Source organism: Rhagoletis pomonella, unplaced genomic scaffold, assembly GCF_013731165.1.
Source record: "Rhagoletis pomonella isolate Grant_MI unplaced genomic scaffold, Rhpom_1.0 Rhpom_scaffold_00003, whole genome shotgun sequence".
NCBI classification, from domain to species: domain Eukaryota; kingdom Metazoa; phylum Arthropoda; class Insecta; order Diptera; family Tephritidae; genus Rhagoletis; species Rhagoletis pomonella.
In genome coordinates, this window is record NW_023458557.1 from 97,390,984 (window position 1) to 97,418,836 (window position 27,853).

Consider the following 27,853-nt stretch of genomic DNA (forward strand, 5'->3'; position numbering starts at 1 on the left):
AAAAAATAACTTGTTAAAACTTGTCAATATATGGCGCGTTTATAACTTTGACACGGGTTGTAAGCGCCTCGACCGTCAATGTAAAAGAAGCCAATCAGTTTGAGTAGTATATGTATGTGGGGCGTTCCACACCAAAACGGACGGCGTTCATGTGTTTGATTTGTTTCAAATTTTTAAAATTGATTCATAAACATAAATAATAAATAAATATGAAATTTGAGCTTGATTAATACAATTTTAAAAACTTTACAGCACAAAAACAAAAACGAATCAATTTTGCAGTTTTCCAAATATCTAGAGAACGGGGCGAAGAAAAAAATTTAAAAAATCATACATGCACACATCAAAATTCTCTATGAAAAGACATGATATGTGAACCCCGTCCGTTTGGTATGGAACGCCCCATATATACAAATATACACATATTATAAGCAAGATTCATTGAATACATCAATCAGATATATCTGACTAAGCTACTCTAAGGATTGGGTGATTTCTTCAGCGAGTGGGCAGTTACATTGACAAGGCTTTCTATCTCCGTCTCGTACATGAAACATTATTATTACAGCACGGCCCATATTCTTTCGCTTTGGATAAACATTGTACAGCTTTTGATTTAAAGAAACTTAAAGTCCCAAAAAAAAAAATACCGTAATCTGCTGCCAAATATATCTTCACCTAGGTACACATACTTAAACTAGCTTCTGTTAACGTCAAAATTATTTATCAAAATCAAAAACCAAAATTCTATTATTTTCGTTAAATGAAAGCCAGTTTTATGCCACCAAATTAAAGCTAATCAGTAAATGTAATCAACCAACCAGGCAGCCAAACAGCCAATCAGCAAATCAATCAATCAGTTCCACAGACATATCAAATCAAGCGAAATGAAATGAACAAATCCAAAAATTTTCATAGTATGTTTTATGCAAAGCATCGCTGTTTGTGCTTTTATTGCTGGTACTTGTGATGTCAGCATGCAAAATGTCTACAATTATTTTTCGGTAGATTTTGTAGCAAATCGTTGTCAATATAATTTGCCAAAACGCGTTTTTATTCCTGGCATTTCATCAGGCAGATGCGCAGACAAGCAAGCACACGATCAGAACATTTCCAACTGTTAAATGCACCTATGTAGCTATGTGTGTATTAACAATAGGGGTATTCTCGTGAGTCTTACAAAGTCCTTGCACGGTGCACAGATTGCACGGTAAACGCCGATTTTCGTGCAACGGCTTTGCAAGACTCTGAGAATACCCTCAATTTTAATTTTTTTCTATTCGCAAATGTATGTATGTATGTACATACAAACATATAGTACATCCATGGACGTTGAATTTGTGTAGCTGTGTAAAGCAAAGTTTATTACGCAAAGCTTATGCACAAAATTGCATAACAAGAAAAATACTCTCGCCTGATGCAGTAGGGAATGTGATAGGTGTTTTATTATTTGGCTTCTTGGAGATATACGTATATATAGTTATGTATTAGAGGTCTGCGTATTGCTTCAAAGTATTTTCATTGTTTTTATATTTTACGCATTCATTAAGAGCAAAGGTAACGTGCGCAAATTCTTTGCCAAAATAACTCCGAAAGGTTCCGTTAAGGCGGACACCCGCCAAAAAATTCGAAAAAACTCCATAAGTACAGAAAAGTGAAGGAACATAACTAGTAGGAGAGCCCATCAAACTAAACCGAGTAGAGTAGGGGCCCCAGAGGCTATACATACATATATTTGGTGACGCCATGCATGGGGGAACACGAAATGGGCCTGCTGATTCGAGTATGTCAGGAGTCCCGTATTCTGATTGTTCCTCGATACAGGGAGGGATTGGGCAATACGAATAGGTAGTGCTGCAAGCCCCCCTGATAAGCCGTATCAGTTGCTGCAGCGAGATAAGCGACGCCTCGCCTGTAGGTTTCGAGTATCATCGAGGTCCTCAAAAAACCAATGCTCATATGAAAGAGCATCAAATTCTGTATAAGAAAAACCACTGCTGCATTTTCCAAACAGTGGTGGACATGGCTGCTGCAGCGTTTGAAAGTCGCCCTCCTTGTCCAGTCATTATACAATTTTGACCTTATGCCCTCGGGGGAATTCAGTCACCGTGTAAATGGCAGCGATTGTGCATGTCCGAATTTTGTTTTTTTTTTTTTTCAAAAAAATTGTCTTCATTGAATATCTTGGCCATTTTTAATTTTTAAGAAAAATCATAAGAACAAAAGTTTTAGCAAATTCAATTTTATACAAGTTTGGTCCTCATAATTTTTCCTCTAAGATTGATAGTTTTCTAAATAAACTTGAAGCAAGCGGTAATCTCAAAACATCGCATAATATCTCGTTCAAATCTACGGCATAAATATGTAGGGTCAGACTTGAAGAAAATCAAATTTCCTACAACTTTGGCTCTCACAACTTTTCTTGTAAGACCGATATTTTTTGATAGGGACAAGTCCTTTGCATCACCGTCACCGCCAATGTCTGCGCCAAGTTACACACAATCCGTTTGATATTGCGTCCGTAAAATCAAAAACTCGCTACTGCTTTCTGCAAAAATTGCATTCTGTTTTTGCACTTTTTCCATTCGCTTTTCTTCCATCATATTTGCGAGGTTCCTAAAATGAACAAAAAAAAAAATTATAACAATTACGAAAAGTTAACAAAAGCACGAACGTAGACGATAAAAACCACCAGGCGTCCTGTTATTAATTTGTTGGTGCCTAAAATAAAAAATCACTCATTTGAAACACCAGTTTTGCAATTCGACAAAAAATACGGATTTTAGAATGACTTTATGCAGGCCTCTGATTGTACACAATCCATTTATCGTTTCATGCAACAAGTTGTTATGAAAATATTCAATTAATCACATAAATTCGTCCGCATTAAGCTGTACAAATTTTAATATTGAGCAAATACTTACTGCGTGTCTGCCACCTAATGGCGAGGTTATCAGAAAGTATCGCAATACAATTTTGTGGCAAAAAATTTAAAAAATACACTAACACCTATTCATACAGAAGGCTTTTATGTGGATTTTAAATCATCAGCACGAGTTGTAGTGATGCCTTAAGAATAACGACAATTTTAACTTAAACAGGTTAATGATTTTTTTATGAAACTTTCCGGTGATTTTTTAAATTTCATCATATATGTATGTAAATCGATAGCAGAAAATAATATATTATTTCATATCTAAAAGTTTACAAAAAGAAATTTTTCTCGTGGCGAACGTTTTATGCTCAATTCTCATTTTAAACTTTTTAAGTGTCTGCAATGATTTCAAGAAAACTCTACAGCTGTATTTTATTTCTATTGAGCTGTCAGAGATTATAGATTTGTACATACTCATATTTTATTTTCGTTGGCCACTTCAATTTCTAAAATACTTTCTTCATTTCTTCATTTTCACAGCGACCCCAAAGAGTCTGACTACATTTTGGCCTCGCGCATTTTGCAAACTTGGCTTTTTCAGTCGAATCGTTCAAACGATAATCTACGTGAACCACTCGATTTACCTTTCGAAGCGGGGCATGTTGAGATCATATTTCAACATGAAGCAGCACCAAAGGATGGCGATTGGGTGGCAGTATGTGGGTAAGTAAAGGGCATTAAAGATACGAGTATTAAGAGAAGCAGTGGAATTTAATTTTCAAAAATTTTCAGTCAATAGTTTTGTAAAATAAAAAGTTCATAAATATTTAAATATGTATGTACATATATGAAGCGTTAATCTGAAAGAAATCACTCCATTTTAGAGAAAAGAAAGTGTGTAATTTTTTAAGACTATGGCAATTAATTTTTAATGATATGGATAATTTTTGAAAGCGAATCGGTTGAAAAAAGTTTGATTTATGTATCAATTCAGTTTTTAAAACGCACTTTTAAGATAAGCGCGCATTTTTGGCACACCAGGCAGCTTCGCAACAAAACTTACAAAATCGATTTCTTAAATATATTTTTCCCAGAATATTTTATCTATGTCTATCAATTCTGAGGTCGGAAATCCTCGAAGTTCTTGAGTAATTTTTTTTATTTCAAATACAATAGCAAAAGTAAAATTTTCCAAATTCCATACATGCATCTGCATGCATCTAGAAAAAGGATGACAATATTTTCAGTAAATATATTGCGCTTGTGACAGAAATAAAGTTATCTCCCAAAGCGAAAAGTTCATAAGTTATAAATTCATTTATTCCGTTATTACCTCTCCACGCTTTATTTTACAATCTTTATAAATATTTTCCTCCATTTTTTCCCCCTTTTTTGTCTTGCATTAAGTTTTATTGAAATTTCTCTCGAATTTGCATTTACAGTCATGACTACAAGGCCTCCTTTGAGTCCACTTGGCGTTCTGATTTGTGCATGACCAAGCACCTGATGGCGAATATTACGCGCTGTATTTGTCCATTGTCTGGCACCTACGTTGTCATGCTTACGAAACGTAATAACAATGTAAGTATGTAATTGAATGTGCTATTTATTTTTGTATGTTTGTATGTATGTACATTGATGAAAAAAAAAGGTTTCCGTGCTTGAGAAATGGTAGCTTATTTTTGTAAACAAGGGAAAATTAAAGAATGTAGATTGAGCGTAACCTTTAAGATTTTTATGATAAAAATCATAATTTTATAGTTTTTTTATGATTTTTATTTTTTTCGATCATCTCTAATCGTTATTTTGTGTTTTTAATATTTTCGATCACAAATAATCGTTATTTTAGATTTTTATTTTTTCTATAATATTTAACCGTTATAACAGTGAGTGCATTTTTATAAGAGATTAAAATCTGTTATGATCTAAAAAATTATGTTTGAAAATAAACGTTATAATATGAACGAAAAATAAGAATTTTTAAAATAACGATTAAAAATTATCGGAAAAAATCATAGAGTACGATTATTTTTAATCGAAGAAATGTAAATCATAAAAGAACGATTAAAATTACCATAAAAATATAAATAAAAAAGTAACGATTATTTTCAGTCCCTGAAATTTTCATTTTCATTTCTTCTTCCGATTTTCAAGTTTTCTAATTACCAGAAAAAAAATTCTTTTTTTTTTAGTAAAGTATAGAGGCGGCCTAATAATGGCTTAAAAAAGCCACTTACGCTGACTTAAAACATATATGCATAGAAACCTACCAATATGTATATGTACCCTGCAGGAAATGGGACTAGTTTTTAGCAAATTATTAACTAACTAGCATTCGACTAGTGGTAACTATTTATTAATTATTTCCTTTGGCCGTAACTAACTACTATTGAAGGGCGATGGCCGCAAACTAGTGAGAACTGGTTTCCTCTCCATTAGATGTCAACTAATACATATGTATGTACCTAACTACTTTTGGACATAAAATATCAATTAGGAAAACAAAATATTTGTGTGAAGTTAAGTAATTTTTGTGAGGATATTTAAATAGAAAATTGTAAAGAAAATAAACTCCCGACAACGTCTGCATGACTTTCAACGACTTTACAACTAACTTAAAGTTAGTTTTGTCATAGCTAATTAAAAGTTAGTTACTTATCGAGCTCCCGCAAAAAGCTAACTAGAAGTTGATTATTTTAATCAATTGGTAATTTTTTCTGCAGGGTATGTATGTATGCACATACATATGTATGTATATATGCAGCTCACTACGCCATAGACAGGGCATATGCGTAGCGAAACAGCAAATGTGAAGAGAGGAAAGGATAAATGCAAAAAATTTGAGGTTAAAGGTGAAGGTAAGGCAGACCTAAAAGCAAATAAAAAAAAAACGGTAAAAACCAAAGAAAGAAAGCGTGAGCTGAAATTATGGTAATATAACAACGGGCTTGTGGTGCACTGCTTCGCTCTTGCAGCCACACAGCACTTTTTACAACAGCCCAGCTGCTTCCTGGTATCTTCCGGTTGTTACTTTTGCTCTTAGCCACAATTCTTTTACCTAGACTCTTTGTGTGCAAGCTAAAGTACCACAAAGTGGTTGCCATGTTCATACATACACATACTTGGTATGTGTGTTAGTAAAAGTTACTCAATTTAATTTTTTAAGAACATGCTGAAAAGGTAGATATTTAAACATAAACATTCATAATAAAAAAAACACGTAGTTTTGGTTGTTAAAGAGAAAACTTTACTCTTGAAAACAACTTCTGGATTCAGATCCACTTATTCGTCCACTAAATAGGAGAAAGATCAAAAACACGCAAGAGGGAGCCAAATTAAACTGGTCTTACATTTATTGCAATTTTAAAAACTAGACTCATTTGTTTGGTCACTTAAAAACTTGATTTTTTTTTTTTAACACAAATTTATGTACAGCTTTTAAATTACCAAAAATGTATGTACTAAGTTCATTCTTTATAGAAAGCATCAAACTCCTCGCCAAAAGCTAAACATCAGCCTTTAACCTACAAATTTTTCAAACGCAACACCGCATTACTGTTTTTATTGTTACCGTTATGTAGCTGCATAAAATAAATAAAAAACTGAAAAGTGAAATCATAAAATCCTTTCGTCGTTGCCATAATTTATGATTTATGTACTCTAATGGAAATCATGTATATGTATGTATGTGTGTTACATCTTCAGCTATACAATACATACTTCCGTTCCAGCAACACACATTTGCCCATGAAGTGCTCTGGAGCAGCCTTTTGCAGCAAGCAAAGCCAAGCACGTAATGTTGGGCTCTCTAAAGTCATGCTACCATAGACGCATTAAAGGTTCTTTTTTTTTTTAGATAGGGACTTCCACTTTTCCCCAGCAAAACAACCTAAAAAGAAGCAGCCCTTTCGCTTTCCACCCGCACACTAACACTTCCCAATGCCGCTTAGCACAGTTCAGTTACTCTCTATCCTCAAAAAAAAAAAAGAAAAAAAAATTCAAGCTGCTCAACTATTCAACTCACTGAAAATTACTTGCATGTAAACTCAGCTGTACACCACAACTCGCTTAGCTGGGTTAAGCGGACTAACGGCTCAGCTCGTTGGTTGGCTGAGTTAGTTGGCCTTCATTCACTTTCACTTTTCAGTCTTTAGCCTTGGCAGTAGCCGGAAAGAAATCTCATAAATTTTAATGCTTATTTCCGCTTCCTTAAATTTCGACTCCCGCTACCTACTTTGACTTGTATTTGTTTTATGAATTTTTAAGTAGCAACAACAATAGTGAACTTGACAAAATATACAGCTTGAAAAAGATACAATAACGAAAAACGATAAGCCGAACATTTTATTTTATAAACAAAAGCCGAAACTGAATTATTAAATAAAGCACAAAGCTATCTCGAATTGGGAATGATGAAAATAAAATAAAATCAAACAAAGTAAAATAATGCCAAGAATAAATGTGAAAGAAGCGGAAAATTTGGGAAATCTTCAGTAGGGAGTGCATCATATTATATACCCTCAGCTTGTATATCATTTCATTCACTAAGGCTAAGAATTTTCTATTAAATACTAATTTTGAAACCTTTTTCTTTCCAGTCTCAACCCATCTCGCCCACTCAACGTCCACTCTTTGTGATCATCAGCTGCGCCTGTGGTCTGCTGCAGTCCTGTTCGGCGTTTCTCATACTTCTTCCGATTTGGTTTAATCGCAAATGTGCAATCACATTTTTAAAAATGCAATTTTGCGTCTCCACGTCTAGTATAATGATAATTTTTCTGCTGGGATTCCTAAAAATGTTACCAGTGGTAAGTAAATTTCTTTTTTATTTTATTTTAACTACAATTCACCGCCAGGTGTTAATTTTAGAGCTTTCAAGAAAAAAGAATCTCTTTTAAAATTTTTTTTATTTTTGTATTTTGGTTCATAACATTAGTCACGCATACTTTAGTGAGGCTCAATTAAAGCGATAAAAAATCCCGCTAAGTAAGCCATGTCCACGTGAAATGTTCTTCCTAATCTTTGATCGATAGTAAAGTTGTCGCTGTATGTTGCAGTAGAGCTAGGTTAAGTTCTGAAGACCGTGCATCCTCTTCCGCTTGAAGTTATCTAGAATGTTTTGCCTAACTTGCTTACGTCTTGTCTGTAGTTTTTAGTGAGCGTCTACGAGAAGTAGATTTTAGTTTAGTTAGTTTTCGAGAGTCTGGATTTGTATAGAATTCAGCGCTTCCATAACTTGCCCTGCTCTGTATGAAGTAAATTAGAACAAGTACACAGTTAATGAAAAGTTCACGGAAATTGGGTCTCAATCAGGTGAGGTTCAGTTATCCTATCTTTTGTGGAACATACTTCGGCTTTATCTCTACATATCTAAACTAGTGCTGCTCACGAAAGGATTCAAAATATACAGGTCTATTTCGTAGTGGAAAGTTCACTCACATTCGGCAATTAACTGACGATTATCAGTAAAAACCTACAAACTTGACTCTCAAGCGAGAGCTAATTCACGCGTATACATATCGTAATCAATTGAAAGAGGGGTGCATATGGGGATTAAGTTCTCAACTCTAAACTCTTCTGGAAACAAGTCGAACAGCGCTAGTTTGCATGTTACCCTTAGTGTGATTATAAGTAGGCTGGATATACATATGTACATTAAACTGTCCCAAAAAACGAAAGCGTATTTTTTTTTAACGCATACCCTCTCATTTTTATTGGCTTTGTCTTAAAAACTATCCGCATAAAATTGTATGCAATTCGGACCACCTTAACCCGTGCCGACTTGCAGTCAAAGTTATAAGAATAAGCTTTTTACTCGTCTTACTTCTGTATAAGACGATATTACTATAATCCCTACTGTATTCGGACGTAATATTTAGTAGGTCTGCGTTTTCCATTTTTTTACTTGGTAGTCAGGATTTTTTCCAAAGGACCAGAAATTTTAATACATTTCCAAAATTGTACACAAAATATGGATATATGAGTTTTAATTGAGATAAAAATGCGAAACACGATTAATTATAATTTTTTTGGAACATGTAAAAAATTACCTTTACAAATATCATCCTTCAGCATTTTTAATTTTGAAATTAATTCAGCATTTTTGAATTTTGAAGAACCCTAGTTTAATTTAAAGCCTATGAATATATATAAGGATATTAAAGTATACAAATTTCAAAGGACATTTTTCAAATTTTTTAATTAATACTTCCACATTTGTTTCCTAATCAACCCCCGAGAGGACATGTCAAACACTAAAACACTTTAATTTGTTTATTTAATATTATGAATGACTTTTTTTTTTTTTTAAGGAGGAATAATTTAATGTTGATCATGCGCTCGTCAGACTAGATATGCCCAGATTATTCGGCTAGAAAACATATCGTCTCGCACACTTACAAAGCCAATAAGGGTGCTCATTTAACAGCGCAAAACTCTCGCAAACTGGGCAAACTGTGCAATTTTAAACCCTCGCAAATGAAATGTCAAAATTTGTATGGAAAGCCATTTGCACAAAAAGGAAACCTTTGCGCGGCAATTTTGTAGCGCAACTTTGCGCATTGTGCTGTGCAATCCTCAATCAGCTAATTTGTTTACAATCATTTTGGTTTGTGCTCAACGCTTTTTCGAAATAACTGCGGTAAAACATAAATATTTGTTCAATTAAAAGTCAATTAAGTAAAGTGAAATAATTAAATGTCAGAAATTGCATAAAATATAAAATTGTCCTCATGAAACACATGGCGCAAAGTTGCCCAATTGCCCAAATATGAAACTTGCGCGTATATATGAGTACCCTTAATGTACTTTTTCCAGTAATTTCCAGCACTTTTTTTGATGTGCTTGGGAGAAATCATGTCATCCTAATAAAAATGTAAAGATGCAGATTTGCTAGAAATGGGTTCAAATATGGAAATTTTATCGAATTTTTCTCATTTCTAATGTTTTCATGGCAGATTTAGTAGCCCTAATTCAACTTATTACCTTAAACTTCAACTCAAATTCGGCACGGGTTATCATTATCCTACGGCCATAAAACTTCATATATATGCTAAATATTTGCAAACAATTTTTTTGTTATATTCTTGGGACAGTCTTATGTGCATATATAGTGGCAGAAAGACGCCACCTCAGTTGGTTTGATGGGAGTTCGATATGTAACGGAAACAGTCTGCTTGACACAACTAACGCGAACTCACTAAGCATTTATTGCGCTTATTTCCGGTACTCGGATGAATGCGCTTCAGATTTCTGTGTGACCCTCATATCGTGGGCCTGGACAGAGTCTCGTCATAGCTTAAATATTCTTTTTTTCACTGCTTGTCTAAAAATTCTAAACTTTAATCCGAATATTTTGCACTTTTGGCAATTACAATTTCATTCAACTGGCTTTTATCAAATATAAAATCCATTTTCGGGCATATTTTCGTGAGTAATACATAAATAATTTTATTTCCACAAATGCATACTGCAATTAAATAAAATAGGTACTGGTTACATTCATACATATATCCTATACCACTACTATTATAGATTCCCTTTATACATATTTGCATTCAATTTATATTTCTGTATATTCCTTTAAGTGCATACATACATATATATGTACATATGTATGTGTGTGTTATTATATGGAAAAATACTACGAAAAAATCTTATGCGAATTTCATTTGTGTAAATAAATATTGAATTTGATTTGAACTCAATGTGTTACAAAATAATTTCACTGATTTAGTTACACATTTGAGTGATTTCAAATAAAAATTTAAAGTTGCAAGTTGATATTTGCAATAATTTTCACAGCTCATAATTATGCTAATCAATGCACAAAATATTGACGAACGCTTATAGATTTTAACCCATAAATATGTGTTAGAATTTTCGGGGAAAATTTTGCAAATGTATCGCATATTAATTTGCATAAATTTAAGTATGACGTTAACACCAATATATGTACATATGTATGTATTTATGTATGTTTATTTAAGGACTTTGTTTCAATTTTTATGAACGCTGGTAAAATAGTGAAAATATGCCAATATAATATAAGTAACTAAATTTAGCAAAAAAAAAAATTCTATAAATAAATTGAATAAGAGTAGATTAGCTTAGGTAGAACTGGTTGGCTAATAAAAGCAGTAAATAAAGAATTCAAGAAACCATTTTGGCGAATTTAGGAATTTTGTAGAACTCGTCATTGGTTGCTTGCGCGAGGTTAGCGGCCTCCTTAATGCAGTTCAGATGTAAATTTTTGACGCTGTAGTGAGATCATTGAGCAAATGGTTAACCTTAATTTTACTAAATCAAATACAAATAAATTATAACATAGCTGCGGTTTTCTCCTCATACACTACTCATAAATATATACATACATACATACATACATATGTATACATATCCTTGTATACCACATAATTTAGCCATTTATTGCGTCACTTGCAGACAAAGCAGCACCGCAATCGGTTGGTTGGTCAGGTGCAATCCACGCGCCAACAAACTTACCCGCACAACCGCAAGGGCAATCAAAATCAGATCAATCGAAATTTAATAAACTTAACTAGTTTTGCATTACGATTTCCAATGTCAGAGATAAGTATCCTAACGCGCTAATTGTTGTGGTAATTTCATCAGCGTGATAGCCATTTTTGAGCAACAAAAAGTGCCAAAAGCCGATGATAATTGGATGACAGCAAAATAGTAAAAACGAAGAGCAAGCTACTGTTGTGAGCAGCTTTTTTACGAAGGAATTATGTACACTAGGGTGGTCCAAAAATGCATGTGAAAAAGTAATGTCGGAATTTTTATGCACTCACGCCCTAGTAATGTTCTATGCCGAAAAAATAGACCCCTGCTTTTTTATTTTGAAATCAAATAATATTTAGAGATCGCTCAAAGCGCTGAAAATATGCCATGCACTTTATATGGGATAAAACACTTTTCGTAGAAATGGTATAGAATTCTTGACAATCAATATTTTTCAAACGGAAAACTCGGTTTCTCTTCAGATTGAAGAGCAGTCTTGCATAGTGCAAGTTCTTAATTAAAAAAAAATAAAACTTTCCTTTCCTTCCTGAAATTCCTTTTCAAAAGTATTCTCAAACTAAAATTTTCTAAAGAAAGGTCAGGAATAAATCACTTTCAAACCCATTTCAATTTGAACCCATCTTTTAATAATTCGTCGAACTTACTGAATAATTTGACTTTAACTTTTTAAACACGTGGCAACCCACTTGAAACATTCGAAATGTTCAAACTAAAGATTTCTTAGCATTCTTACGTTTGACTGCGGTGTCTTTATATTTCATTAACTTTTTGAATTAGTTAATTGATTTAGACCTTTCAAAACGGTGGCAGCCCTCTTCAAAAGTACTTTCAAGCTTAATCATTGTTAACTCTCCTTCGCCGGACGTATCGTAGATACATATTTTTTTAATTAATTGATGAATTAAGTGGAATTTTAATTTTCAAACAACCCCGCTAAATACAGTTCAAAAATAAAAAATTTCCAAACGCCCTTCAATTGATACCCATATTTTAATTCATAATTCATTTAACTTATAAAATATTTCGCATTTAACTTTTTAAACAGGTGGCGATCCTCTTCCAACAATTCAAAAATATTCTTACGAGTTCAAACTAAAAATTTTGATATTTGGTGTAACTTGTGTATAAGTAAACTAAATTCGATATTTCTAGCAGGTGGCAACACTCTTAAAAATATTTTCAAAATACTTTCTGAAACCCCTTTCGTTTGGCATACATATGGTGATACATACTTCTCTTACTTAAGATGATTTTTTAAACAGGTGGCAAGCCTCCTATACTTCCGCTAAGAAACAAAGCTTTTCAAAACCATTTCGATTGATATTCATTTTGTAATAATTAATTAATATGGTTTAATAATTTGAATTTAATTAAAAAAGTAAAATCTATTGCACATCTACAGTCCGAGGCTTTTAGTTTAACGCCTCATTTTGGAACATCGAACGAACGGTGCGCATTTGATGGCATTGACTATTAAATAATTTAGTTTGACATCTCATTTTTGAAAATCGGGCGAACGGTACAGATCTTTTATCCTGAACGAAAAATCTCTTCGCGTATTATATATATATATATATATAGGTATGAGCGTGAGTGGTTAGTTTTTACTTTTTTAGTGTAAAATCTTTTTTAAAATTTCATTTGAATACAATTACGCGCTGAAATCTTGCTCTTTATAAAAACCGAAGATAATGCATTTTCTAAGATAGTTGTTGATTCACGTTTTTGTATAAAAATGTAACATCTCATATCTGGTGAAGGCAAAAAGCTTTCGATATTGAGGCCAATTGAAAAAATTTCTACGCCAGTTCTGCAGTTTAGTTTGAAGCTGCATGTGTTAGTAAAGATTCCGATATATTCATATGACTGAGTTAATGGCTTACACATTACATTTTGGGCAAAAAAGTTGTTTTGCTTATATTTAGTGGCCGCTTTTAAAAGAAGAGACTTAATTGAGAAAATTAAGTTGAAATTTTCTTTTTGATAATTTCTTGAGAAATCTGACTTAAATTATTTTAATAAATAAACATATGTATGTACATACATACATACTATATGCAACTAAATATTTCATAGTTCATGCCAGATGCCTCTCCAAATGCGTAAACATGCTTCCGTACATTCTCGTAGGTTTACATATAAAATATTTGCAATATTTTAAAGTCGTTGTACGTACTTTTGTTGTTCATAACCAAGATACGAATGCTTTGTACATACATACATACATACACATACGAACTTACACTGCTCAGGCGGAAATATTTGCTTTCGAATCTCAGGAATTTTCTACTGACTTAATCAAGCTGAACAAGCAAACTACTAAATAATTAATAAGTTTCGTTTAAATTTCGTATTTATCAAATAAAATAGGATAGGACAATTATATGTGCATACATGTTTGCGTATGTTTGTACATATATACATCCATAAATATATGTGCTGTTAGTTATATAAATAATAATTCCATTTTACTTTTTTTTTTTAAGTGCAACTGCATTTTTGATTAAATATTTATAATTTCTGAGAATCTATTACACCGTTCAGCAGTCCATTTTACGCAAAAAAAAATCAACAGTTTCGTGAAACTAGTGGCCAAATATAGTAAAACTACATTTTACGTTATGCTCTCTGACGCCAGGATATTTTTTAAAAGGACTGAAATTTTAAATTTAATGGTTAATTCAAAAAATCATTGAAACTAATATAGTGCAATGTAGAATAACAATAGGGGTATCAAATAAAGGCATACATTTTGTAGAACTTAAGAATTTTTTTTTGTGCTTAATGGCGAATAAGTATTAAAATGTCTTTTTATAAATATCATTGAAATTTTATAGTATTTGATTTTGGAAGGGATATATATGTTAAGGTCTAATACGCTCATTACAATATCCTCAATTTTTGTCCTACTATTCGTACTTGTGCACCGAAGAATTGAAGTATTTTCAAATATAGAGAATTTTCTCTTTTTTTTTTTTGATACCTATATTGTTTTTTTTTTACATTACACTGTATTTTTTAAATAATGTATTAAATAATAATGTCCTTGAAATTTCAAATTCCTTTTAAAACGGATCCTCAGTTTTACTATATTTGGACCCCGATTTCGTCAGTATTTGGTTTTTGATTGTGTATTTTGAAATTTTTTGGTTTTTGTTGCACAGTGTTATTGGTATTTTACAAGCATTTCAAAAACTGTTGTAACATGTTAACAAGAATAATTTCTAAATTTTAAGCACGCATTTATTTGCAATAATTTTATTTACTGAGTCAACAACCCCAAAAGGATTAAAAGTGAAATTATCATTTATTTATCGAACAGCACTAGTGCATATGTATTTATATACTCGTATATTTATACTTATTAACCAGTAGCAATAAAATATTCCCGCTGCATTTGCATAGCAATTTTATTTGCATTTATTTGCTTCAATGACTGAAAATCAAAAAGCCTGAACTTTCCTTTCATAACATAAGCAAATAAGTTCCAGTGGGCACAGAAATTTATTAAACCGTTTTGTTAAAATTGTATACACACTCCGCCAACAGAATTTTTAAACTTGTTTGTCCCTAGACTGATTTCCATTGAAAGTGGTTTACATTTTAATTTAATTTAGTTTTCCTTTATACCTAATCTACAAATCTCGCAATGCGGCTCAGCGCACTTTCGCTGATTCACAATAGCCACAAGTACTAAGTAAAATACCACTTTTTAACCGACGTCCAAAAAAGGAGGAGGTTATCAGTTCGTCGGAATCTTTTTTTTTTTTTTTTTATGTATGTTACCGCATAACCTTGGACCACGGCAACCGATTTCGATAATTCTTTTTGCATCGGAAAGGTAGTGTCTCAGAGGTGGTCCCATACTAATCTGGTTAAGATCCGATCATCGGATCATGAGATATATATATATATATATATTTTTTTTATATAAGAGTTGAAGTCGGTTTTTTTTTTGCTAAAAATTACTTGTGTCATCGCGTAAGTGCTCTTTAATAAACTACAAAATCCACAACTGCTGTTAAATGCAAACATAAGTATCGAAATTCTATATGTTACACTTTTTTGCGCCTTTTTCACTTTCTTTGCATTTTACTTCTTGTTTATTTATTTACGAGTTTGTTTTACTCAAAAATGTTTTCTTCTTTTTATCGGGTTTCTTTCGCGTTTTCATGCAAATTCCCATAAATAAACAATCAAATAACCAAGCGCGTTGCTTTCTCGCTGGGAGTACATACCTTGCAGGGAAATCTATTGGTACCGAATGGCGACCTCTACAACAAAATTTTAATCATGATAAGTGAAAGATAATCTTTTAAAATGTTGGGACTTGTGGAATCAAAGCAACAATATCGTTTACTTAAATCGGAAAATTTTGCCTTTTCGTACTATCGTAGTCGAAGGCTTAAACATCGCCAATTTTAGAAACCATACAGTTCCAAAAATGGTCCACTCAATTTAAGTTTTCCTACAAGGTATGCGTAGTTATGAACACAATGTCGCGTAAATCCATCGCATTACATAAAAATGAATAAATACCTACATATGTATGTACATACATAGCTACCAACGAGCATGCCAGTTATCCGTTTTGAGTTTTATCAGCATTGGGAATATCATTGTTGATTCTCAAAAATTTATTCCATTTTTATATTTTTTTTTGTTATACTCGTAATACCAAGGCCAAATACATATGTATGCCCCATTCAACCAACCAGTGAAACCTACCAGGATACTTCCCATTCGTTAGTACCACCTAACGATTTTTGTCACTGCGGAGCATTTTATTTGCTTTTCATTTCTGTTTGTTATCGTTTGTTATTAATTTGAAATTCAACTCGCGCGTCCAGCTTATCCCTGAAGAGCATCATCACGGCTACACAGCTCTCATAACAAGTGCATATGCATGCATATTAGGGTGGTAAAAAAAAAAATGTTAAATGTTAAGGTCTCATCACCTAGGAATTTTCTAAATGGATTAACAAATAGGCGCATTTTTTTTGCTTTAAAAAAGTTTCGTTTAGAGTCAGTCAAAGCACATGAAGTTTTCCATGTATTTTATATGGGGAAAAGACACTTTTTGGTAGTAGTGGTATAGAATTCTTCAAAATTAATGTTTTTCGATCGGAAACCTTTGTTTCGTTTTTGGAGACTTCCAATAATAAAAAAACAATTGTTTATTTTATCATTTTTTAATACTAACGATTTTTTATGGTTCCCTATTGCATGTTTTGGAGGACCTGGTTAATATTAAAAAATTTAAATAAACAATTTTGTATTATACATTTTCAATATATTTTTTTTTAACAATAAAATACGGGAATTTTCCTTTTCCATTTCGAAAAATTCTAGGGAATGAGAGCTTAACATTTTAAACTTTTTTACCCGCATACATTTTTGGACCACCCTATTATACAGACATACATAAGTCCTTAATAATATTTTCGCAATTGTTTTTCTGTAACATATTTATTTGGTGTATTGTTTGTGTATTGGCTTTTCAGGATGTAATAGTAATTTTGTGTATGTAAGCAAACATACCCATACACATATGTATGTCAATATATGTACATATATATCTATTATTTTCCATTTTTCGGCTGATACGTTCCTGGCATAAAGTTCCTGAAAGTAGATAGCTTAACGAGGCAACTCAATGCTCTAAGTACATTCCATGTGTATGTATGTATGTTGCCTATGAAAAAAGTAAATAGATTGGTTGATTCTATTTCTGTGCAAATCTCAATTTTGAAATTAAAATTGTCTTACAATTCCTAAATCTAGTTTCATAGAATTTTTCACAGACATTGTCTAACCTTTATAGAATTAGGTATGCAAATTTATTGAAATTAAATCCTGCAATTTTTTAAACGAGGAGCCAAAAATTTAATAGTTCTTAATTAAGAAAAAATAAATAAAAAACTTCTATACGAACAATATTATTATTTTTGGGGGGGGTTTTGATTGTATTTTTCTAAACTTTATGTCTAAGTATTAATATTTTTTAAATTTTTAGGAAAACAAAATATTTTTTTTCTTAATTTTCATAAAATTCTTTCAATTGCGTTTAACACCGAACTGCAAAATTTTCTGTTCTCCTATACATATACACAAACTTATGTTGTTTAACCTTGCCAATACTTTTTTCTTAATTTTAATTTTATTCCGAAGTACTCAGTTGTTAATTCATATTTAAGCTTAGTATAAAAATGGCTTTCAACGAAAACGAAAAGATTTTCTATAAAATTTTAGTTATTCACTCTTAAGAAAAAATGCTCGTATATATGTATATTTCTTCAACAAAATTTACAGCAAGAGCAAAGTACTTCTCTCTTCAAGATTTTCATGAGAGTTGTATACATTGTTATTACAAAAAAATTATATACATATCGAGCTTTATAAATTTTTATTGCAAAAAAATTATGTTTATGTACATATCGAGGCCTTTTTTCGAGCAAAATTATCGTATGTATATTTTTTTCGAAATTGGCTTGTTGATGCAAGCTTGTTCTACACTCCACAACGCATTACTTGGTAAAATATTGTAGCTAAAATCCTTGCAGTTACGCCAAAAATTTACTATATATTTACTATATTTCTTTTCTTGAGGGTGAAATTATCGTATGCGTCATACAAAAGTATTTTGCACATTAAAAAAAAAAAAACAAAAATAAATGAGAAAATTCAAAAAGTTTTGAAAATTAGAATAAAGGTTTATTGTAAAATTTGGTTACTGGCACACACGATAGTTTTGCGCAAAAGGGTTGATATATTTCTTTAATTTTAGACAAAAAATAAAAATATTTTTTTTTATTTTTTGGTTATGAATAAACTGTTTTTTTTTTTTTAATGTTAAACTTATATATTCTTGAAAAGTCTTTTTGCAAAATCTGGTTTCAAACCTCTTATGCTTCTTCAGTGGATTTTAACAGTGGTTTTGTTGCTAATAATCCCAAAATAATATTTTTTTTTTTGGGACTTTGGACAATTCCAGAGTACTATTATATTTATTGTTCATTTTTCATTTTGCTCAAGCATAACTTTTTAATGTCAACCAAAACTAAAAAAATTCATAAATTCAACAAGTTCTGCCTACAATAATAATTTGCCAAACAAAAAATTTCTGCAATGAATTTCGGCAGTGATGTTTCCAGCAATTTCAAATTACTATTTTAATTTTATGTTTAAACATGATTTTTGAAAACTTTTTTTTCTCAACGTTTTTACAAAGTTATCAACGCAGAGTTTATTCAAAAAATTAAATGCTTTTAAAATATATATGCTTATCGAAATGTTCCTAGTCACAGTTTTACATATACATATGTTAAAGCGCGCGTTAAAATCATAGGAGTACGACCGTTAAATTTCATAGAATGGTTAAAACTTAAAAATATAGAATGTACTTTCGAACATAAATAAATGGAGTATTGAATAATTTTGAAACTAATTTATATACTCTAATGTTAACTCATTTTGTTAATTTTTTACAAATTTTTCCGAGCCACGATTTTCGATGGAGTTATTTCAGTTTTATCGCGCGGTTGCACACTTTTTAACTTAATTACTGTAGTAACTCTATCAACATTTTACATTTCTGTAAAGTGAATTCATTTCTTATCAAACTTCAACTTCACCGCCCAAACGTCATTTTCTTGCTTGCTAAAGAAAAACAAAAAATATAAATAAAATGTTGATGTTTACTTTGTAAATACTGTTATTAGAAAATTCGTCAAAAATCCAGCAGGATTTAAAGTTTCTTTTGCTGGAAAATCCAAAAGTATTTTAGCTTATCGCCTCACTTCAACAAGTCGCATTTAGGTCCGCGAGCAAACAAATATCTGTAAGTAGAAGCATAAATGCATAAGCAGAAAAATACAAAAAACAAATATACACATTAACTCGAGCGTAACTGTTTGCTGACAGCTAACTCGACGCAATAGCACACACAAGCCGCCAACTAAAGTAACAACGACAAAGTTATAGAAATTAAAAATTTTCACAAAGCCAAATCTGATGAGCTTATATTCCCTAAACTGCAAGTTTAGCAGAGCGCACCTTCCGAGAAGAGGTTTAATAACAATTTCATACTACTACATACAATGTTCCATGCGGCTTTTCACATTCACATACATACATACATACATACATACATAAGTTTTAAATGTGAGGAGATATGTATCCATATATACTTATCCAAAGGTACGTACGTTTGTTGTTTCAATCATAAAAGTGAGTAAGTAAAGTATGAATGTTTGTGATTATGACTCTTACTTTTGTGCGCGTTAAGTCAGGGATTTTTTAAGCTTTCTATCTTTGTACGAATATCTACCCTCTTATCTTTTTGACTCGATTACAAAAGCGGTCTGTGTGAGTTAGTGAGAGTTGTAAAATTTATAGGCGAATAATGAAAAAGCGAAAGTAGCTGTAAATAGGATTACCCTCTTGTTGCTCGTGCGTGTAATGCTTGCAGGGGTTGGCTTCTCAAAAGACAGGTGCAAATTTTCCCATCACAATACGTGACAATTTCATTTTTAAACCGAATGGACGTAATGAAAGCATGTTGGTCCCGAGAAACTGAGAGGAAAAAATACCTGTTTCATTAAAATTGAATACATTTTAAATCTTAAATTTTATATGTATTTAAGTGAGGGCTTTTGCTATTTCAAAAAAACTCTTCTGAGAATTTTTGTATAATAATAATAATAATAGATTGGCGCTTACAAAAAAAGTGTTGATCTTGTCAAACAAGGGGAGGGGGGCCTTCTGAAAACTGCAAAACTGCATACCAAAAGTTTTGGTAAAAAGTTCTGAGTAAAAAGCTTGAAATTTTGAGAGACAAATTTTCCTTATTTTTGTAGAATGTTTAACATGGTTTTCGGCTATACTTTTAGAAAAATATTTATATTTTAAAATCAGCATTGAATTTTGGGTTATCGGAAAACCAACTTACGAAATATGTACATACATACATACATACCTAAGTTACGTTTTTGGATTTTTTTTTTTTAATATATTCTGCTATATAACGATTAAACACAATTTATTTTAATATGGAAGAAACCCGTAAAATCTTCGAAGAAAAATCTAAAAAATCAACGGTATAATTTTTACCCATTTGAAACTTGTACTTTATTCTACTAGAATTCAACGGGCTACATAACTGCGTCCTCGCAAATCCTTTTGAGAAGTCTAAATTTTTAAATATGGCGCAAAGTTTGAAACTTGGGTTTTCAGCTTTTTTGTTAAAGAATAAACTATAAAAAATAACCAAAATTAAATAGCAAAAAAAAGTATGTTAAAACTAGCCAATATGTGGTACGGCTTTAACTTTTTTGTCCACTGTACATACATATATACAGTGACTCAAACAAATTACCACGTGTTGATTTTCTTCAAATATTCGTAATGTTTTTCCAGCAAAATTTTTTTTTGTTATTTTTATATAAACATATCGTCCAGGCTTTGACCAAAACCGTGTAAATCACAGTTTTACAATTTTACACAAAATTAAGGAAAATTCAACAAATTTTCATCAAAATTCTAACTTTTTATTCTGAATTTTGAGAAAAGTTTTGGGTGTGCAGTTTTATAGCACATACAATTTTAGCCTAATGAAGTGCAAGTTTCAAACAGCTAAAAATCGCGTTGATTTTTGAGAATTTTTTTTTATGCTACTTTTTCGGGTTTTTTTAATATAACAAGCGCAATTAACAAAAACTTGCGTTGATATTTTGAAATTTTGTTGCTGACGGTCTCCCGCGTTTTGTTTCATAAGAAAAATCCGTAAACGAAAAAAAATTCTCATAAACCAACGCGATTCTTTTAGCCGACTAAAATTGTATGGGTTATAAAATTGCATACCCAAAAATTTTCTAAAAATTCAGATTAAAAAGTTCAAATTTAGACGAAAATTTATTGAATTTTGAACTGTGATTTACACGGTTTTGGTAAAAGCTTAGACAATATGTTTATATAAAAATAACGAAAAAAACTTAGCTCGAAAAACATCACGAATATTTGAAGAAAATCGACACGTGGTAATTTGTTTGAGTCACTGTATGTATTTAAAACCGCATTTCACAAAACATGTTGAATAAGGCCTTGTGTACTGATGATGGGATATGCATTAATTTTTTTTCATACGAACCTTGCCAAGAAAATATTTTATTTGGTAAAAAAATTCAAACATTACACATTACATACATATTATTACAATTTAGTCATTTATTTAACAAAAAGAAATTTCGATAAAATCAGTTTTTTTCAAATTTTTGTTGGCCTAGTTGAATTAGTAAAAGTTACCACAGAAAAAAGCGCCCGACGGATTCTCCCTTTTTTTTTTGGAAAATGGTCAGTGAGGTCCCCCGAAATAGTAGCAACAGGATTCGGCGAAGGGAAGCAACTTGAGGGTTGAAATTGTTTCCAGGGTACCGTGCTATATTTACGAGGGATTGTAAATATCGATTCGATTATCGTTAGATCGAAACTTTCAACTTTCAGTTAGGGCTGAACTCATAAATTATACTTTTGTGTGAATGTATACATACAAATATATTAGCCACAATATAAACAATGCAGACACACACATATGTGAATTCCCAGCTTTTATTGATTTCATTTGCTTTAAATTTTTCTCGTTTCAGAATTGGCAAGCCATTGTCAACTCATCGCTTGCTTCACTGCTCTTACTCGGTGTCTCGACCACAATTGCAATTGCATTGGTTGTAAATTCCGAGTTGGTGCCGAAAAAAATGTTGCATATAAACAAAATGTCAGCAACAGCAGCGACAAGTGGACGCACCATCACAGCAGTAAAAAAAGAACATCAACATCAACAGCAGCGTCACCGTCACCGTCACGAGATGAATAAGCGTCGTAACTCTACAAGTGGCAATGACAATGGCAATGGCGCAAACGTGACCACTGCTAACGCCTCCGCAACAACCATCGATGCGACCAGTCTGAGTGCCACCACAAACATAAAACAAATCAGCAGCAGTGACGCCGGCGGCGGCAATGTTGCCAGCAATGACAATAGCATTGCCAACGACAGTACCACAGTGAATAGACGCGTTGGTGGCGGCAGCGTCGTAGTTCCGGCGCGTTCTGTCGCCCGCGTGCAAGAGCTCTACTTTCCGGTGAGTGTGCGGGCCGTCATTGGCATTAGTTGGTTGCCGCCACTACTATATGCCATCACCGTGCCGCTCATATGCAGCATTATTGGCAAATGGCCACGCAATTGGTGGCTGGAAGTGATGAGCAATACAACAGCGGACGCAACAAGAACAACAACAACAACAACTTCATACTCCAAGTCCGGAGGTCTGCTGGGCATGCATCATGGTTTATCCACGCTTGTAGGCGGATATGGTAGCGGCGGCGGCGGCGGCGGCGGCGGCGGAAGTGATTACTTAGTGGAGCATATGGCGCATTCACCGCCGCCCTCGTCTTCGCTGAGTTTGAAGGTTGAACCGAACAACATCAACAGCACAAGCCATATCTATGATGTTATGATGAGCACAACAACGACAACCAGCACATTGGAGGCTGAATCAGTAACAGCAGCTGATGCTACTGCCGCAGCGGCAGCTGTTGCGACCGGAATATTAACAACTACCAGCTCTGCAACTGCCACCAGCGACTACAATCAGCATTCTTCAACATATTCGTCGTCTTCCGCCAACTTCTCAACATCCACTGCCATTTCAACCACCTTCTCCGTTGCCGGCTGGCATAATAACTTCCAACCGGCAGCAATCTCCGCATCCTCTTCCGTTACCGCTGCTGCCTACCGAAGTGAATTCTTCGATGTGAACGCGGACGCCGCTGACGCAGAGTCAAATCTCGATGGCGGTGGCGGTGGCGGTGGTGTAGGCCGTGTGGCATCACTCAATTTCATTATATTTATTTGCGTCGATTTGCTATTCATTTTGCTCTTCTGTGCGCTCTTCGTCATTTTAATCAAGAAACTTTTATGGCTGTGGCATAAAAATCGAAATATTCACGCACATCCGCAGGATAAATTCAATGTGGCGATGCGTAGACGGTAAGTCAGTTGCTATTTATTCTTCATTTTATTCAAACACGAGCCACATAAGTAAAGTAGAAACTTAGTTCTATTTTGATGTCGTTGCTATTTTAGTAGTCGATTTATTGCTGGTTTTGCTCGCAAAATTTCTACTTTGACTTGTTGACTTACGAAGTGGCATAAATTCTTTTTTTATTTTGCCGCAGTTCTTTGTTCATCCAAAATAAGACAAGACATTTCGTCGGAAGCTGCTCACACTTTTATTTTACTACCACCAAAGCTCTGCCGCATAAAATGCAGAAAAGGCTTTGAACCAGTGGCTGGATTCTGTAACTGTGAGTTTTCAAGTTCACACTGAAAATTGTGTACACTCTTCATTTTGCGATTCAGGAAGTGTTAGAAAGAGTTTTAAATGTCAAAATTTTGTACACTTCTCTTCCGAAAAGCTCACAGCATTTTATTCGGTAAGTTTTTAGTTGTGAGTTTTGCACGCGGTGTACACTAAATTTTCTCACAGTAACAGAATCCAGCCCCAGGTGCCTATAAACTAGAAAACCGTTTAGCTCATTCCATAATAGTTTGGGGATTGGCAGCATTTGCATAGTGAAGACCAGTAAATTAGGGATTTAAAATTATACCATCGTCATCCCAGTTTAATTCTCTATAAAAAAAAAAAAACGTGGTTCAAAAAAGTCGGCGTTTTTCAAGAAATATTTTTAAAATATTTTTCTTTATGACGAGATGGTTTATTTTATGAGAATCAAAAATTTTTTGTATTTTTTTTTCGAAAACTTATGTTAAGGTGTTAAATATCGGGTTTTTGCAAAAAGTTAAATTTTATTGCGGATTCCGATAGAATACCTATATACCTTTGTATTGCAAGATTTTTCTTTAAGGCGACAAACCCATATAAATGGGCGTGGCAATTGCAGGACTAAAGTTAGCAAAACGCAGATTTTAAATTCTTGCAAAAACTCGATGTTTAACACCTTACTAAATATATCTCGACATAAGTTTTGGTAAACAAATTCACTATGCAAATCAACTTCAAAAAGTTCAACTGCTAATAGCCAAGTTAGCTGTAGCTTTAAAACGACGTTAAGATGAAGTCTCTACGATGGGCAGAACCCCAGATATAACGATTTGAAGGAGTACATGATTAGTCAGAATCACGAAAAAATGCAAACTTTGACAGATCATATCTCCAAAGAAAAAAAGCGAAAAAAAATTCCTCGAACACGTGTTAGCGCATTTCATGTATAGAACCCATAAATAATACAATCGAAAGTGTGACACCAAATTTGTTGTCCGATATGAAAAAGAAGGTCTCATATCTAATAAATTTATTCTATAAAGCTTCTCATTTTCCACGTACATAGCTGCATTTTAACTTAACCCTTAACTATTGACCTTAGATAAAGACGCACATGTTGGTATGTAATACCACACAAACTTTACCGTTAAGTGATAAAAATGTATGTGCATCATTTCACTAAAAACTCGTTTTTTAGTACATTATTACTCATTTTACTTTGGGTTTCACTTAAACTGGAAAAAGCCGTGAAAACTTCGAAAAACTCAAATCTTTTATTGACAGATCCTGATTTGTATGAACTTTATTCGATATTGGAAAAATCAAGATCTAAAAAAACAAAACCGCCAATAGATATCAAAAAAGGGAGTTTGGAAAACCGAGTCAATCATCCTAAAAAATATTCTAAAACCCTGGTTAATTCGATAACAAAACGCCGGTTTGTTCGTTATTAGATAAATCAAAACTTCAAAAAACTGCCTACAAATTAAAAAAAAAAAAAAACAACTTGGAAAAACCAAGTCAATCACCCCACATTCCTAATTGTGATATTAGAATGATGTCGTAAGGGTCATATTAATGATAAAAAATATTTCTTTGGTTGTTGTTGTTTGTAAGAAGAGTTATTTATGCGCTTGGTCTTATTATAAGTTTTCATACTGTTAGACAATATTTTGTTGTGATTTCGGGTACTCTAAGCATATATTTAGCCGTTAAAGACGTTATGGCATACGACAATACAACACTTACGACCAGATATTTAAGGTATTTCAAATAAATACAAGTCATTAAAATACAAAACGCTCACTGAGAAGAGAATAGCGAACCTTCGCAATCTTGCAGGCAGGCATAATACATATACATTGACTCAAAAAAGTGTTCGGGTATTGATAATTTTCAAGTTAAATGTTTTTATTGTTTTTCTATAAAAAATAATTTCTAAGCTTTATCCAAAACCACATAAATTCCAGTTTCACACTTCATAGTTCACAGTTTTGGAAAGTTCAACAAAATTTTCATTAAAATTTCGAGTTTTTTAAACTAAATATAAAAGTTGTGGGTATACAGTTTTATAGCGCATACAATTTTAGTCTAGTAAAGTGCAAGTTAAAAGCATCTAAAAAATCGTGTTGACTTTTAACATTTTTTTTTTTTTTTTGTGACTACTTCTTAAAACAATTTTTACCGATGCATTTTGGTTGGCAGCTGAGCAGCAAACATCAGCCCCAAAATTTTGCGGGCAAAAAGGTTAAAATTAAAATTTGAATAATAGGACCATAGGCAGACTCTAGATTTAGTGATTAAATTACTAAAACTGTTTCAAACTGGCGTTGATGTTTTGAAATCTTGTTACGAACGGTCTTGCGCATTACATTTCCTAAGCAATTCATGTCTATGTGGAAAACAGTGCATAAGTTTTTGTATTTAAATAATATTTTTAAAATCTCTGCTTACGTTCGCTTGTGAATCACTCAAATAAATGTATGTATATGCTCTTTGTAGACTAACTAACTATAAACTTAATACATACATAATAATGTGTTTATTGTATTATAATGAACTACATATCAAATAGCTATTTTTGTGATTTATTTTGGGTTATTTACACTCTTTTAATAACGTGAAAATTTAGTAACGTTTATGTCTGTACATTCTATCTTCACTGTGATACTCTACAGTTTATATTAGTTGAGGGGGCCATGCCATGTAAACTCGATCAGAGCTATGACAAAAGATTCAAAAACCAAATGCTAGACTGTATGCTGGTTTAGTGCATTAAAAAAATTGTGGTTTTAGAAGCCATAGTACATAGTCTACCCCCCTATTAAAGCAATTAATGCTCTAAATTTTCCCACCATTCCTCATCCCTCAGCGAATCACTAAAGAAATAATTACATTAAGTTACCTTACAACCTGTACAGTTATAAGCTGTGCAATTTTTTTTGTTTTTAGTTTCAGCCGTAACATAGATTATTTACGCTTTTAAAAGTGTGCCCTAGCCTTTAAAATTACCACTCGGTGAATTTTCTGGTTTCGTTAATTTTTAGTCATAACAATGATCCGTTTCACATGGAATATCATTTATATGTTTGTACGTATGCAGGTACCAGTTGTTTATTTATCTACATACATATGTACACGTCAGGTGAGCTATCGATTCATGTTCCTTATTTTGGTTTCTGATTTCAGCATTGGCCTAATTTATCGCACCGGTTGTTTGCTCGTAATGAAATTATCAACGGATGCATTATTCATTGCATATGTAAATTCAACACAAAATTCATGGTGGTCCTATCCATTTGGCATATCTTGCACTTTGTTGGTAAGTACAAATGAGCCTAGAAACATATCTATGTCGAGAGATTTTTAAAAATTCATGCACACATACACATACGTATATGTATATTTATGTAAATTTGTATGTTAATTTTGTTTAACCAGAATGTTGTTATCTTTATACATATATAGATAAACATGGAGTTTATCTAGCTGTGTATGTACGTGCTTAACTACGTTAGGTCTACCAATGCGAGGTTAAATAAATGTTTGTGGATGCTTTAGCAAATTCTCATATGAAAAAGATATTTGCGTAGCTAGGAATAGGCATCTGTTACGCCATTTGTCGAATTTTGAACATTTTCATTTTACTTTCGTAGTTACATATATACATACATGTGCGTACATATGTATTTGTGGCAGTATTTATGCTCAAACATACATACGTCCCGTAAGCAGCCCAAGGCAAACAACAAAGTTACGTATACGCCCAGACATGCTTTTGCTTATCATCGTATTTGGGTTTAATTGGAATTTTCATGCAAATTGATTCTATTCGCAACAAATGTGTCACTTGGCAGTTACATTGAAAGCAAAATAAGATTATGCAGATGAAAAGTAAAATTCCCACACAAATGGGTACGAATGTACTTAGCTTGTTCGTGCATACCTAAATACATATCGTCGTCTAAAGTACAAAACCGCGTATCGTCATTCTGCAAAACCGCGTAACTGACATTTGCTGCCAAAATTCGATTTGCTCACACAAGCTCTTGGCTCAATCCTTATCCATTCGCACTGAAATATACTTGCCAAA

At 32.7% G+C, this 27,853-nt stretch overlaps 2 protein-coding genes across 5 annotated transcripts in view; one reads left to right on the top strand and one right to left on the bottom strand.

The window, feature by feature from the left end:
- LOC118735905 overlaps window positions 1–27,853 on the top strand; it is a gene marked incomplete at its 3' end in the record, with an annotated part of 539,363 nt that overhangs the window by 476,787 nt on the left and 34,723 nt on the right. The window contains 5 exon segments of the mRNA XM_036465930.1: window positions 3,416–3,598; window positions 4,318–4,456; window positions 7,474–7,683; window positions 22,063–23,465; window positions 26,950–27,082. Of these exon segments, the coding sequence (XP_036321823.1) occupies window positions 3,416–3,598; window positions 4,318–4,456; window positions 7,474–7,683; window positions 22,063–23,465; window positions 26,950–27,082 (2,068 nt within the window).
- Window positions 1–27,853, bottom strand: part of LOC118735910 (serine protease inhibitor 42Dd) — a 253,616-nt gene that overhangs the window by 167,492 nt on the left and 58,271 nt on the right. The window contains exons 4-5 of one of the 4 annotated variants that reach the window (XM_036465935.1): window positions 19,858–19,993; window positions 18,685–19,257 (exon numbers count right to left, since the gene is read on the bottom strand). The exons of 1 other annotated variant lie outside the window; for it this stretch is intronic. In XM_036465935.1, coding sequence (XP_036321828.1) covers window positions 19,215–19,257; window positions 19,858–19,993 — 179 coding nt within the window. In that variant the 3' untranslated portion in view covers window positions 18,685–19,214. Of the gene's footprint in view, window positions 1–18,684; window positions 19,258–19,857; window positions 19,994–27,853 lie in introns of those variants that run through there. 2 more of the 4 variants (XM_036465934.1, XM_036465937.1) reach the window with 2 other exon arrangements.